Raw genomic sequence first — 14651 nt, 5'->3', positions numbered from 1 at the left:
CAAACAGCAAACTTCTGCTGGAACAAAAATACCCTGCTCACTTCAGGGGAGGAATAGTCTTGGCACACGGGGAAATTTCCAGGAAGGCAGCACAGGAGAGTGTGAAGGGTTTACAAGAGGGGATTAATTGTTTAAAAAGAAGCCCAGCTGGCTTGCAGAAGGTCTCCTCTCCGATAGGCTGCACGTGGTTCTGAAATCAGCCTGAAGCAGTGCCAAACACCGGCTGCAGTTTGAAGCAGCAGCAGCTGGGAACGTACTTGTGTACCTGTGAAAAATCCCTGTTCTCCTCCGAGGTGGGCTGGGCTTGCTGGGCTGTAACAGCCGCGGGCTGGGGCCATCCCTGCCTGCTGCACTGGGTGGGTGCCGGCGGGTTCCTGCCTGGGATTAGGCAGCTGCTGGTTTTCCACCACTTGGCTCTGCTGCTGGCCAGGGTAAAGCTGAGCTCTTTGTTCCCAGCACTGTGTTTTACTGCCCTTTTTGCTGCCTTGCTGATTGTCTTACATCACCTGGGAATAAACACGTCTATTTTAAGTAGACTGACTTCTGGCTAATAAAGCAGATGATCTTTTTCTTCCTCACCTTGTGAAATACTCCAAGAGAATGACAGAGTAGTTCTCAACCCAAACACAGCCACCTTATCCCCTACAGTGGCTGGGATCTCTGGGCTTCTGTCTCAGCTTTCAGCACTTAACAGAAAGTGCTTCTAAATCTCTCCTTTCTCTCTCCTCTGCAGTCCCTCAGTGGCTGCAGGAGCACACGGCAGCTTCAGGCACATCCAGTGCAGGGGGCAATGAAAAGCTGCTCAGCCACAAGCTCTTCTGCTTAGATCATGAAGGATTTTTTCTCACTCCAGAGCTGCATTTCCACCTTGCTACTCTTCAATTCCCTCAGCAGGCAGAAACGCAGTTCAAAGTGTCTCCAGGGGAGGATGCTGAAGTTCAATCTCCCAAGTTCAGTGCCCAGCCAGGCAGCAGGAGGGTTCCCTGTCCCCAGAGCCCTTGCTCCTGGCTTAGCCCCTCTCGCAGGGTGTAGAGCTGGGCAGCCAGGTTGTACGAGCTGCAGAGGGAGGAGAGGGGGTGGTGGAGGCTGAGCTGCAGCTGCTGGTTGCCCAGGGCCACCTCCTGGGGGTGACCTGCCCGAACCGCTGCGTGCTCAGCGCGGAGAAGATGATGAGCAGCAGGGGAGCAACACCTGCCGTGAGCATCTTGCACACGGGGGGGGAATTAAACTCCCCCCAGCCCCTCTCAGACACGCGGGGGGCTGCACTCATCGGTTCCTTTAAGCAGAGCCACGTGTGGACCTTGTCGTGGTTTGCAGAGCAGCCTCCGTGGAGCAGAGCCAAGCGGGAGGAAGGGATTTGGGCTGGGGCCGGCTCAGATGTTAAAGCAGGGGGGTACCTGGGTGGCTGGTTTGTGGCTGAGCAGCTCGCTGGGGTGGTACGTGGCAAAGAGGAAGGCACAAGGAGAGCCAACCTGGAAGCAGCAGGGGAAGAGCTTTGCTGGATGGAGCCGAAGGCAGCAAGGGAGGTGGCTGCTCATCAGAGCCTGCAAGAGGGGAGAGCAGGTCCTGGGGCAAGGCCCCCTCCCCTGAGCCTCCCCCTGGGGCAGAGAGCCATGGTCATGGGCACAGACCACTACCTACCAGCCACAGGGGGCATCCAGATCTGCATTCCCCAGGAGGTGGAGAGGAAACCCAGGTGCAGCAGCTTGATGGCCTTGGAGGGCTCCATGTCCACCGGCACGGTCTGGCTGTAGGCAGGGTCCTCCATGTCAGCCAGATGGACCCCAGTCCCTTCCCAGCCCCCTCACCATGCACCCAACTGGGCTTCAAACCCTTCTCTCCAGCCCCTTGCATTCTGGGGGCAGGGCACTGCAGCAGCACCCGGGAACCAGCCGTTGGGTGGATTTCCAGCAAAGTCCAGCCAAAGCCCCAGCTGACCCCTGGCAGCAGGAACACACAAAAAGGGGAAAAGGAAAAACCCTGACAAACATGCCTGCCCACGCAGTGACCATCAAAGAGGCCTTTTGGTGAAGGGGAAGTCCCCATGTTTAAAAACAGCAAGGGCTTCTGCACACTGTAACCAAAAAGCCCGGGGGGTGGAAGGAGCAGGGTTGGCTCCTGGGGTCACCTGCTGCCCCAGACCCCAGCCCAGCACACAGCAGGAGAGCCAGGGCAGCAGTCAGGGGGGAGGAGGCTTTGAGGGAGCTGCCTGCTCCACTACAAGCAGGGCTTTGCAAATTAATTAAAGCTTCTGGGAGCAGCCCATAAATTCTGCCTTCTCCTTTATTCCTCCCCTCCACCAGCCACCTTGGGGCATGAATTACAGCAGGGAGAGCCTTGAGAGAGAAGCTGCCATCGAATTACATCCTGCTCCCCCTGCAAAAGAGATAATATACATGCTGTGTTTTTATATATCAATTCCAATGTGTTTATTGGGGCATCTATAAAATCGGGTCCTTGAAACCTTCTCATGATGATAGCACCACTTACTTGAATCTCCCACCTGGCCCCCAGAAATCTTCCCGGCCTTTAGCTGAAAGCATCTTGGCATTTCTGGGAGGCTTCTCTGCTCCATCCTCTGGCAGCCCTGTCCACTGCATGGTGGCAGGGGCTGGGGAAAGCAGCCATGGTCCTTTGGTGGGGCTTTGTTCCCTGCATCACCCCATGCAGGAAGGCAGTGATGGACACTGTGGGCAGCCAGCACGGAGCCCTGCTGCTCCAGGGGTCCCAAATCTGTCTTTCCAAATTGTTTGTCTCCAGGCAAGAAGTAGCAGCCAGGAGCAGCAAAGCACTGGGTGCTTTCATGCAAAGAAGCTGCAGCTGGGAGGGTTGTTAAGAGCAGGGGGTCACACCCTGCAGGAATCCCTTCTTTTTGAGGGGAAAAAAAAAAAAAGTGATTGATTGCTAAATTGGGCCTAGAGTGGTTTTTGGTGGGAGGGATCAAACAGAGGGCTCAGGGAAAGGCTGGTGAGGGCAGTTTGCTCCTAACAGGAGCCTGGAGAAGAGAAGGTTCCAGAGAGACCTTAGAGCACTTTCTAGTATCAGAAGAGGCTACAGGAAACCTGGGTAAGAACTTTTTACAAGGGTGTGGAGTGATTTGACATGGGGGGGGTGTGATTTTAAAGTGAAAGAGGGGAGATTTAGATGAGATATTAGGAAGAAAATCTTTCCTGTGAGGGTAGTGAGATGCTGACCCAGATTGCCCAGGGAAGCTGTGGCTGCCCCATTCCTGGAAGTATTCAAGGCTGGATTGGATGGGGCTTGGAGCAACATGGTCTGGTGGGAGGTGTCCCTGCCCATGCAGGGGGGTTGGAACTAGGTGGTCTTTAAGGTCCCTTCCAACCCAAACCAGTCCGTGATCCTATGATTCTATTTTTTCTCCTTGTTTCCAGGCCACTTCTGCTCTGTTACCCTGCACCCCCAGGGACCCAGCCAGGCCAGAGTGAGGGCTGATCATGGCCCTGCAGCAGGAAGAAGCACAACACTCAAGGAGCAGGAAAGGTCAGTTAAAGTTTAATGTTCAGGCAAATACATCATTCCCTGCACTTCATCAAGCAGCAGCAATTCCTAACAGTGAGTAGAAAGGACGGCTCAAATCCTGGTGATAAAAAGGTGGGATTGTTCTGAGTTCTGGGAGATAACGAGGGCTCTGTAAAAACGGAGTGTTTTGTACTATGTGCAGCTTGAGACAGCTTTATCTGGGGGTGATAGTGCAGGCAGGGGAGGCCAGGGCAGTGCCAGGCCTGGCCCTGAGCTGTTTATGATGGGAGATACAGCAGAGATTAGGAGTTTATGGCCACAGCTGGCTCCAGGGGTGGGAGCTGCTGCCTAGCCCCTGTGGAGAGGGGCCAGCAGCTCCTTCTGCTGCTAAACTCAGTGAGGAATTTGGATGGCAAAGTACCTTTGTAGGGACAGGGTGCTGCAGAGTTAAAACCCCCCCTGGGGTGCCTGGAGAAGATCCTGTGCTCATTTCTGGTGCCCCACAGCCTCATCTTGCCCCAGACATCACTGCTGCTTGCTCAGGGTTAAGCTCTGAAAACCCTTGTTGGGGTTAAGCACATGGGGGGGCTCTTCTAGCACAGCCAAGGGAAGTCACAGCTGCCACCCCCGGGGCTCTGTTAAACCTGCTGTGCCCACAGCTCTGCTTGCCCAAGGGCTCCCAGGGCACATTCCCTTCCCAGCAGGCAGCCAGCCTTCCTGAAGCCTCCATGCCACCAGCAAACCTCTGGCCCTATGACCCAGGAAAGCCTGGGTGGGTGCACCCAACAGGTGGGGAGGAGGGGCAGCCCCCCTGCTGTGCCTGCCCATCCCATGCCCTGGTGGCACTGCCTCTGGGCTGTCCCCAAAAGCCACTCAGAGCACTGGCTGACACTCCCCCTTCCTGCAACCCACAGTCCTGCCTCAAAGGACCCCCTGTGTCCTTCTGAACCCTGGATGGGTGACCCCAAGCAGCCCTGGCCCACTCCTCACCCAGGGAAATGCCCGGGGTGTGCTGTGGGTGCAGGACCCCAGCCCCACACTCACTGGCCAGGCAGCCACACAGTGAACCCCCCTGAGCAGCCCCTCACCCAAATACAGGGATTTTTCCTTTTGATGCACTTCTGTTGCCACTCCTGCCCCAGCCCTGGGGGGTGGGATGTCACAGGGGCTGTTTGCCAGGAGTGGGCAGCTGCAGGGGGGTGGGATGCTCTGACAGCCACCCCTGCACCGGGGTTGGGGGTGTACAGCACCCTCCCCACATCCCTGTCCCCTCACTCCCTTTGCTGCCTGGAAGGAAACCAGTTTCCTCCCATAAAGATACAGTAAAAATAAAATCTGTCTTAGGAAGACTTTGGATCATATAAAGATTCAAGTAGGGTTAAGTGAATTAGAAAACCAAGTCCTGTACATCAGCTTATAAAAGTTCTAAAAAAACCCAGGAAGAAGCAATGGGACATGTCAGTGCAAGGAGGGAGGTGGTGCTGTCATGCCCTCCACCCCAGCCCCTGGGACCTCCCTCAGGACAAAGTCCCCAAGGATGAAGGGTCTGGGCACCACCATCCCATGTCACCTTCCACCAAGAAGGTTCCCCTCGTCTGCCTGTCCATCTGTCAGGAGGAGAGCCATGGCTCTGGAGGCCCTACAGCCGTATGATCAGCTCCTCCTTGTTCACTTCTCACAGGCTTCAAAGGTGGCACAGATGTTGGAGGACAGTCCTGCCACGTTCGTGGTGACATAGTTGAGGTACCCTGGCATAGCCTGGTTGTAGTAAGCCACCTGAAAGGAGCAGGGGGTGGTCAGCAGGGGCAGGTGGGGATGGGGGAGCCTCCCCAGTGGGGTGTGGGCAGCACAGCACCCACCTTGCTCATCCCCTCTGACTCCGGCCAGATGCAGAAGCCGGAGCAGAGCGTCTCTTGCCGTGTGAAGGCGTCGCTGGCAGGGTGGGTGGGCAGCGTCACCGACCGAAAGGCCACCACGTAGGGGTCCCTGGGGAGGAGAGAGCCAGGTGAGCTGGTGCAGCCTGGACAGCAGGGAGCAGGGGGATGGGAACGGGGACATCTACCCCTTGCTGCAGGGCTTCCGTCGGGATGCCAGGATGACAAAGTCCTGGGGCTTGTTCTCACGGCTGAGCGTCTCGCTCACCACGTGGTAGATCATGTCATCGTCGTCCACTTGCTGCACGAGCTCGGCACTCCTGCGACATGGGAGGGGACTGGTCAGAGAACCGTGGCCCCCAAAACCACATTTACAACCCGCCACCAGACCCAAAATACTTCGGGGGACCCGTAATAGATGTTTTCTGCAGCAAAGCACAGCCATCAACCCAGGCAGTGCCAGCACCAGGACGCAGGGTGGAAGGTCTCTAGGAGTGGCTGTGGCTCTAGGGCAACAAGCTCAGTCCCAGGAAAGCCCAAAGGGGTGATCAGTGATGAGCTTTGGATTTAGGGGTGTGTTTTTTGGAAAGGGCCGGGTGCCTGGGGCAGCACTCACGTGTAGTGACTGTCCCACTCGTGCCGGCGCCGCAGGTCGGAGAGCAGGGAGAAGGCTTGGTCAGCGGAGATGCAGACCGAGATCTCGATGCGGAAGGAGAGGAACTTGTCCTCTTCCAGCGTGTACATCCGCACCTGGGGGAGCACAGGGCACATGTCCACACCCCCAGCCCTGGCACACCCAGGCTCTCTGGGGGTGGGCGGCAGTTTGGGGGGACAGGGCAGGGTTTAGTACCTTCTCCTTTTCTCTGGCGAGTGTCCAGTTGGCTTTGGCTACCAGCGTCTTCAGCGCAGAGACGTTGTTGTAGCTGAGATAAACCTGCAGAGACGCTGTTGTAGCTCAGATAAACCTGGCCAGGGGCAGGAGGCAGGACCCCCGTGGGGCAGCACCTACCTTGTTGCTTTGGTCCCAGGGCACGGAGAGCGGCATCTCGGTCTGTTTGCAGGAGACAACGTACTTTCTGCAGGAAAGGAACAATGTCCCTCACGGTGGGACACAAACCACCCACAGACTGTCCCTGTACCCCAGTGCTGTGCCCCCATCTCCTCCCTCCTCCATCCCACTTGTTATTGCCACTCACCGGTCCAGCCGAATTTTTTTCCTGGCGCTGGCTTCTCTGTACCTCCTCTCTCCCTCCTGATGAATGGGAAAAGCCCATCAGGTTAATAGGAAGGGGAGGGGGGCAGAAAATCTGATTCATGTTTTTGGGAGTGGGCAAATGATTCAGTGGTGAGAAGCCCCAGTGCTCACTACTACGCTGGCTGTGGTGGTTAGTGGTTAACTGGGAGCTGTTCTGGTATTGCCACTGTGCTGTGATCAAGCACTGGGCACTGGCAGTTTAGGAAAAACCCCTCACTGCAGCTGCAGAGCTGTGAACAGCCCCTGAAACACACACCAGGTCCTCCAGCATGTGGAACGTCTCCTCCTGGGAATGACAACCAGGAGCAGAAAAGCAGCTCCTTTCAAAGAAAGCAATAGTGTGGTGCTTTAAAGCAGGCAGAGAAGCAGTTTCAGGGAGCCTGGCTCTGGCAGTGAGATGCTCTCCCCCAGGGTGGGAGAAAAGTCTTAGTTTTAAGGCATCAAAAACATCAGGATCAACCAAGGGGAAGATGACACTGTCACTTGCTTGTGCCATGATGTGCCTGGAGCTGTGTGGGTGTTTGCTTCCCTGCCTCAAGTACTTGGATCCAAGGGAACTGTGGATTAGGTTGGCATTCTTTTCCCTAGACCATAGAGAAGTTGGGCTGGAACTTGCAGGCAACGTTCTGCTAAGCTTTGCATGGCGAGTTATGTCCCTGTCTCTGCATGGACAAGTGGTTTATCTTTTGATGAGCTGTGCTGAGCATCTATTTAATTCTCTTGCTATTTCATCTCCATCATCATCAGTCTGCGTTTGTTTTGCCGTGAATCCAAGAGCCTGTCAGGGCTAAATGGGATTCCCAAGGGGAGAAGCCAACCCTGCCCATCCTTACCCCCGGCTCGGGTGCCACCATGGGCAGCGTGCGGGGCCGGCCCTCCTGGTCCAGCACCGCGAAGGTCATGAAGGCGCTGTTGATGTGCCTTCTGCTGACTGACATCTCCTGGCCGTACGCCTCGGCGCAGACCCCCACCTCCATGCTGGGGGGGAGGGAAGAAGAGGTGAGGGTGCAGAAGGCTGCCAGGAGGGCGGGATGGGGACCCCTCACCACCGGCACCCACCTGTTTTTGAAGGAGTTGTTGACGATGGCTTTGAGCACCAGGCGGTCCCCGACTTGAGATGGTCCCCGGAAGTGGAACATCTCGATGGCCTGCAGCGTGGGGTGGGCATGGCACAGCCGGCTGTGGGGGGAAGGAGTTACACCCTGGCAGTGGCACCCTGGGAGCCCTGGGTACCCTCCCTGACCTAGCCAGAGCTGAGGGGACACCCAAAAATGTCACCCCTGGATTTCAACCGCCAAAACCAACCACGTGATGGGTCAATAAGCAAACTGTGGTGACTGTGAACCCTTCCCTGGGGTCTGCCAGGACCACGCACCCGTAGGACTCCCTGCACAGCATCACCCAAGGGTGATGTGTTGAGGACCATCCCTTGGAAGGTCCCTACAACCCGATTTTGGCCTGACTTGGCCAGCTGCTGCCCTAGCTGTGTGTCCTCTCCAGTCACACCAGATTTCCCTGCCATGTCCCCACTGGGTCACCTGGCTGCGATGGTGGCCACATTCTCCATCCAGGCCATGATCTGCCCCCCGAAGGTGTTACCCTGATGGTTGGCATGGGGGGGAAGCACCAGCTCCACACTCTCCACCCGTGTCTTCTCAGCCGGCACTGCTGTGCTGCCATCCCGTGTCTCCAGCTCTGCCACGGGGAGAACAGGTTCAGTGGGCTGGTCAGCAGGACCTCTGCTCCCAGCCACCCCACCAGCACTTGCCTCCTCTCCCCATGGCTGCCTTGCCAGCACATCGACCCCCACATGTCCCACCTCAGGGGTCTGGGATGGTGGGGCTAATCCCTACCCCTCCACGGCCAGGGCATTCCCAAACCTCCCTGGCTGTCACCACTCTTCCCTGCCAAGGAAGCAGGATGTCCCTGGTGGGTGTCGGGGCTGTTCTGGGGCTGGGAGCCCAGGCTGTGGGACACGGTACCGGTTTCCCGGGGGCTGCGGGTGAGGAGGTCCTTGAGGGTGTCCTTGTGGACCAGGCGCATGCGGCGGCGCTCGGCAGCGATGCTGTGCTCCAGCTTCTCCTCCTCTGTCTGTGGGATCAGTGGCTTCAGCTTCACCTGCAAAGGGCACAGGGGCAAGGTGCAGTCCCTCTGCGGGAGACAGGTCTCCCTGGGGTGCCAACACGTGCTCCTAGAGCACTGTATGTCCCACCACGTGTGTTGGAGCCAGCCATGCTCCTGCCTTGTATTATAGCTGCTCCCAGAGGGGCCAGAGAGGAAATGACAGTGACAGGGTAGTGATTAGATGAGGGGGAGTGGTTTCAAACTGAAAAGGGTAGAATTTAGGTTGGATATCAGGAAGAAATTCTTCACTGTGAGGGTAGTGAGACACTGCCACAGGTTGCCCAGGGCATTTGTGGCTGCCTCATCCCTGGAAGTGTGTTCAAGGCCAGGTTGGATGGGGCTTGGGGCAACCTGGTCTAGTAGGGGGTGTCCCTGCTCATGGCAGGGGGGTTGGAACTACATGATGTTTAATGTTCTTTCTAACCCAAACCATTTTGTGATTCTATGAAATGGCTCTTACACCTGGGCACAGATTCCCTGGGAGGTGTCCTACAGCAGGGATGGGCACCAATGCCAAGGAGCCATCCCACAGAGCTGGCTGGGATGTATATCCCTGCCTTCCCTGGATACAGAGGAGGGGATGGCAGCAGTAGGCAGGTGCCCTCCATGCTCAGAGCAGGGCTGAGAGCCTCAGCACCCCACTGTGCACCCCACCATGCACCCAGCTGGGTTGGTGATCCCTCATCACACACACATGGGAGAAGAGATCACCGACCCAGTTGTGTGCAGAGAGCCACGAATGGCACATGCCATGATGGAAAGCTCAGCCCATCTCAGCTCCTCCCAGAGAGGCCATTTCCCCACCACCTCTGCACAGGGGCTGACCAAGCCCCCATAGCCACCAGCCACCACTCACCTTGGTGCCAGAGGGGCCCTGTGCCACGAAGGTGGCGAACGCCTTGCAGATGCTGCAGTGCTTCCCGCTGCACAGGTCCTCGTAGCTCACCTGGATGCCCACCTGGGAGAGGGCACAGCACCCCTGAGAGCTGGGATTTGCTCCCTGGGCACCCAGGCATGGCAGGAGGGGGGTGACATGTGGGCTCCAAGCTGGGAACTGCAGGAGGATTTGGGAATTCTGAATTTGGCCACAGTCATTGGACACGCGCGGCCGGTGGGGACAGGCATGTGGTGAGGGGGGTAGGCAGAGGGGTTGGGGGGAGAAGGTGGGGACACACCCACCCACCTCCATGCTGGAGTTAAAGGCTCGGTTCACTTTGGCTTTGATGTTGACAACTTGCCCAACACTGAAAAACAGAAAGAGAAGGAGGTGTGTGAGGTTATGGGGAGACAGCAGCACCTGGGTCTCCAGCACATGCACCTCTGCCCAGCACCTCCCCATCGAGGTGCCCACTCTGGTAGTGGCTTCCTGGCACAGTGGGGACATGCCAGGAGGGCCAGCAGGACGTGGGGACAACCACCTCCAAACCATGGGAGCCTGCAGGCGCCCAGCCTGGCAGTGAGATGTCACCCCCTAAACAGCTGCATGCGAATGGGTCCCCAGGCCTGGGGTGCTGCCAGGGCACCTGGGGGGGACAGAGGTGCCCAGGTTTGCTTGGTGCCCTGGCCACGCGGGCATGCACACTCCTGCCAGAGCAAACGGCTCTTCCATGTGCCATCCTGCACAACAGGGACACCCATGGGGCCTCCCCATGGGCCCTTGGCTGGCAGCAGCAGCCCCAAAACTGCAGGCACCTTGACCTCTTCTTCTCCAGGGCCTCCTAGTGATGGACACTGTGGGATACTGGGAGATAGCAGGAGGCAGGATCCAGCCAGGGGCATTTTGTATCATCTCTCACATGAAACCTCTGCTGGCAGCAAGCTGCTCCTTGCAGACTCCAGGAGCCTTCAGTAGACTTCAGAGTAAGCACATAAACAGCTCCAGCTCAGCAGTGTGATCCTGCTCCAGACTGGTACCAGCCTAATGTGCAAATCCAGCTTCCTGGCAACACCACCAGCAAGCAGAGTCTTCACCAAACGCATTATTAAATCAGGAATGTTCCTTAAAGAGATCAGTGCTAGGAGAACTCAGTGGAAAATTAAACCCTAGGACCAGCACTGCAGGTTTGCACTGTAGAGGGCTCACAACCAGGAGCAAGGTGTGTGCTTCACAGAATCACAGGATGGTCTGGGTTGGAAGGGACCTTAGAGCTCATCTAGTTCCAAACCCCTGCATGGGCAGGGACACCTCCCACTAGACCAGGTTGCTCAGAGCCCCATCCAACCTGGCCTTGAACACACTTCTAGGGATGAGGCATCTCTGGGCTTCCTGTGCCAGTGTCTCACCACCTTCCCAGTGTTGAATTTCCTCCTAAAACCTCACCTAAATCTCCCTTCTACCTCCTTCAGAACCGTAACTTCCCCCTTGTCCCTCTGCACGACTTCTGGCTTTGAACGGCCACAGTCACCTCGGCTACTCGACACGCTTGGCACGTTGGCTCTGGCTGGAGCACGGATGGCTCCGAGCTGGGATGGTGCCTCCAGCCAGGGCCCTGTGCTGCAGCATTCCGGGATGTTAGCGGGGTTACGGGCGCCGTGCACCCCGGGAAGGGTTAGTGAAGGCTCCCAGCTCAGGCAGCACTGGGTGAGGCTCTGAGGCCACAAACCTCGTACCAGACACCGCTCCTCCCGTCCCGCCGCCCAGGAGGGTTTGTGGACGTCTGGCTGGGGCGGAAAGAAAGAGCGAGATGGAGGGAGGGTTAGAGGTGAAGGAAGGGGGGGCAAGGCCGGGCTGCTCTGGCTGGGTTTGCAGACAGGGCTGTGTGAGGGCAGGGGACTGTGGGCAGCCCCCCCTGTCTGTGTCACAGCCCCAAAAATGCTTTAGCATCTGATTCCTTATCAAACGGCACAAGCTGTGAAAGCCAGATGAACCCGCGTGCAGCCCTCCCAGGAGGCTGCACTTCCCCATGGCAGGGCTTGAGGGACGGGGAGCACCCCATGCCCAGTGATCAGTTCTTAAGTCAGTGATGTTTTGGGGTCTCCTCTGGGCCCCCGATCACCTACAGCCTTTCCCTGCCCCAGCAGGTCTCTCCCTGGCAGCGGAAGGGTGGCAGAAAGCACAAGCAGCCAGGCAAGGAGGAGAGCAGACAGCCAACACCACCCTCAGCTGCCTCTGCCTCCAAACCACAGGAAAACCCTGCCAGGCCCCATGTGTGGAGCATTAAGCCAGCCCACAGCAAGTGGGATCCAAGTCAGGAGCAGCACAAATTCCCCAACCCCTTGGAGCAGTGCTTGGCTCACCCCCAAGGAGGGATGAACACTTACTTGGCAGGGCTTGATTTAACGCACTGGAGCGGGGCTTGGTTCATCCTCCCACTCCCAAAACCCACAAGGAAAAGCTTCTTGGGCATAGCTCTCCCAGGAGCTGGAGCTGTGTGGTGCCAGGCACAGCACCCACGGAGCCCTGTTGGTGCGGGGCATCAACCCCAGTGGTGCCACCTCCACTGGTGTCACCTAGGGCTGCACCATGTCCCAGCACTGTGGCTTGGGCACACAGTGATGGGCAACTCATCCTTACTCACCTGACAGCTCCACCATGTGAGGTGGAGAAAGTGGGAGTTGGGCATTTCCTGGGGATGACAGTGAAACCCAAGCACCAGCGGGACTTCCCAGCACCAAACAAACAAGGTGGCAGTCTGGGACCCCTACCTCAGCCCCGGGCACCCACAGGCAGGCATGCATGGATCCTATCTGGCACAGCCTGCTTGGCTGGGCCAGCTTTCAGGCAGCAGGTCCCCAGGGAGGAGATTTTTGCCAGACAAAACTCAGCCTGGTGCATCTCACAAAGTGACGTGCAGGGAGGTCCCACTTCTCCTGGCAGCCAGGGGGTGGGTGGGTGGATGAGCCCCACCACACAGCAGCCACCCACCCGGCTGTTACAGAGGCACAGTTTGCAAGGTTTAAGTTCTCCAGAGCACTGAGTCAGAGTTGTTCCTTGAACAAAGCCAGGGAGCAGCTGGAGTTGAGGGAAAGACCAGGGAACCAGCAGGAGCTCCCCAGGCAACCAGGCAGTGGATAAATCAGAGCAGTCACTCCTCAGCCCCGCAGCAGAGCTGGAGCCTCAACCCCTGCCTGCCCTGTGAGCCTGGCACTGCCACTGCATCTCCTCCCCTCCCCAGCACACTGCTCCCTGCCCCTGCTCCAGCCTCACCATCCAGGCTGCACCCGGCAGACGGGAGAATCCCAGCCTCCCTCCCCACGCCTGCCCCACTGGCCAGGGCAGTATTTACCTAATGGTGTGCTCAAAATAGATATCATCCATGGAAGCCGTGACGCACGGGCAGCCAGCGTGTCTCTCGGCTGGAAGGGAAAAACAAACCCCATCAGCTCCCTGCAGCAACACGCCGAGCGTGCGAGGGGCACGTGTGCTCCTCACCCCCACAGCCATGAAGCCCCTTTCCCTGCTCCTGCCCCCCCTGCTGCCTCTGCAGCTGGTTTGCCCACCCCGCAGCAGGGTGTGTTTGCAGATGGTTTTAAGGGTTTGGAGGGTGTGTTGTAAGGAGGAGGCACACTGCCCAGCTGTCTGCCTGCCTTCCCCATCCAGCCTGGCCTCTCTGGAAGTGTTCAAGGCCAGGTTGGATGGGGCTTGGAGCCACCTGGTCTAGTGGGATGTGTCCCTGCCCATGGTAGGGGGTTGGAATTAGACTGAACTTTAAGGTCCATTCCAACCCAATCCAGTCAATGATTCTATGATTCCCCCAGTTCTTTCAGCCTCTATGGGGATGCACAAGCAGCTGACACCATCTCCCTGTATGCAGCAAATATTTTACAGCCATCTTGCCATTTCAGCTTTCCTTTGGGACTGCAGAAACTCCAAACTGCAAAATTACCCTGGGAATCTCATCAAACTCCCAAGATTGCACCCATTTTCCTCTCCTCATGCCCGGTGACCCACGGCAGGTCAGCCGTGCGCTGCAGGGTGAGCTTCTTGCTGAGCAAAGGAGCTCAGCTGTCCCCCACTGCCAGGATGTGGTGGGGAAGTCACCAGCCAGGTCACACTGTGCCCTGTGCACCAGGCGAGGAAAAGGGCAGCGTCGTGGAAGAAGCAGAGGGCAATTCTCATCCGTGGTCCCTGTGCAGCCGCGTGTGCTGCAGCGCACGTCTCCCCCCGTCTCGCCCTGCTCCTCTTCACTAATTACTCAGCAAAATGGCATGACGTAGGTCCCCGGCTGGCGTCAGCTCTGAGGGAAGGTGCTGGACCAGCCCCTGGAGACACCAGAAGGTCCCTTCCCTCCTGACCCGCTGGGCTGAGGGCTCGGGTGGGAGAGGATGCCTTACCCGAGAGGCAGGCAGCCGTGTCGATCCACTTGAGCAGCTGCCCGGCGCTGAGCTCGCCGCGGTGGTTGGTGTGGCAGGGCAGCACCATCTGGCTCATCTGCACCTCCGTGGGGTTGCAGGGGGGCGAGGGGCTCCCCATGGCCCCCCGTGTCTCCTCCCACTCTCCTGGCTCCCGGGCACACGGTGGAGAGCCTGAGCCCTGTGGCGGAGAAGAGCTCTGTTTTAACCAAACAGGAGGGAACCTCCCCGAGAAAACAGTGACCCACACAACCCCCTCCCCACACAGCTCCCCCAGCCTTGCATGACCCCAGGCACCACCAAAACCTACCCAGTCCTTGCCAAAGACACGATGCCTGCAGCCAAAAGAAAAAAAAACAACACCCCCCCACCTCTAAAAGCAGCTCCATGGGGGGATCACTGCAGCTTTCCAAGCCATGTATCACCCAGCCCTGCTGCTTCCTCCCAAGAACAGTGCAAAACCCCTTCCCAAAGTCAATCAGTTCCCTGGGAAGGAATGTTGCTCCCCTGACAGCTTCACTTTCAGGCTGCTGGAGCAAAGAGAGACTCTGGGCTCCCAGCGCTTGCACCCAGGGCTGGGCAGGCAGCAATGCTCCACACCTTTCATCAACACCCCCCCTTTTGCC

The 14651-nt window shown here is 57.8% G+C and overlaps 1 protein-coding gene across 1 annotated transcript; it reads right to left on the bottom strand.

Annotated features, from left to right (window-relative positions):
* Nucleotides 1–5148: 5148 nt before the first annotated feature.
* Nucleotides 5149–14104, bottom strand: ACOT11 (acyl-CoA thioesterase 11). The gene is made up of 15 exons (XM_009993598.1): nucleotides 14008–14104; nucleotides 12960–13029; nucleotides 9917–9977; nucleotides 9590–9691; nucleotides 8587–8727; nucleotides 8148–8296; nucleotides 7669–7788; nucleotides 7443–7587; nucleotides 6551–6606; nucleotides 6364–6430; nucleotides 6205–6288; nucleotides 5971–6104; nucleotides 5543–5674; nucleotides 5340–5466; nucleotides 5149–5256 (listed from the first exon to the last, which is right to left on the bottom strand). Exons 1-15 carry the CDS (start codon nucleotides 14102–14104, stop codon nucleotides 5149–5151), a joined length of 1593 nt encoding a protein of 530 aa, XP_009991900.1.
* Between the last annotated feature and the right edge of the window lie 547 nt (nucleotides 14105–14651).

The sequence above is a fragment of the Chaetura pelagica genome, unplaced genomic scaffold (genome assembly GCF_000747805.2).
Source record: "Chaetura pelagica isolate M959 unplaced genomic scaffold, ChaPel_1.0 scaffold433, whole genome shotgun sequence".
In the NCBI taxonomy this organism is placed as follows: domain Eukaryota; kingdom Metazoa; phylum Chordata; class Aves; order Apodiformes; family Apodidae; genus Chaetura; species Chaetura pelagica.
This window is presented reverse-complemented; position numbering and strand designations above follow the sequence as displayed.

Coding starts and splice junctions, on each gene's coding strand:
- ACOT11 (XM_009993598.1), bottom strand. CDS start 14,104: ATGAGCCAGATGGTGCTGCCCTGCCACACCAACCACCGCGGCGAGCTC. Junction 13,030..14,007: donor CACGGCTGCCTGCCTCTCGG/GTAAGGCATCCT, acceptor TTTCCCTTCCAG/CCGAGAGACACGCTGGCTGC. Junction 8,728..9,589: donor AGGGCCCCTCTGGCACCAAG/GTGAGTGGTGGC, acceptor TGCCCTTTGCAG/GTGAAGCTGAAGCCACTGAT.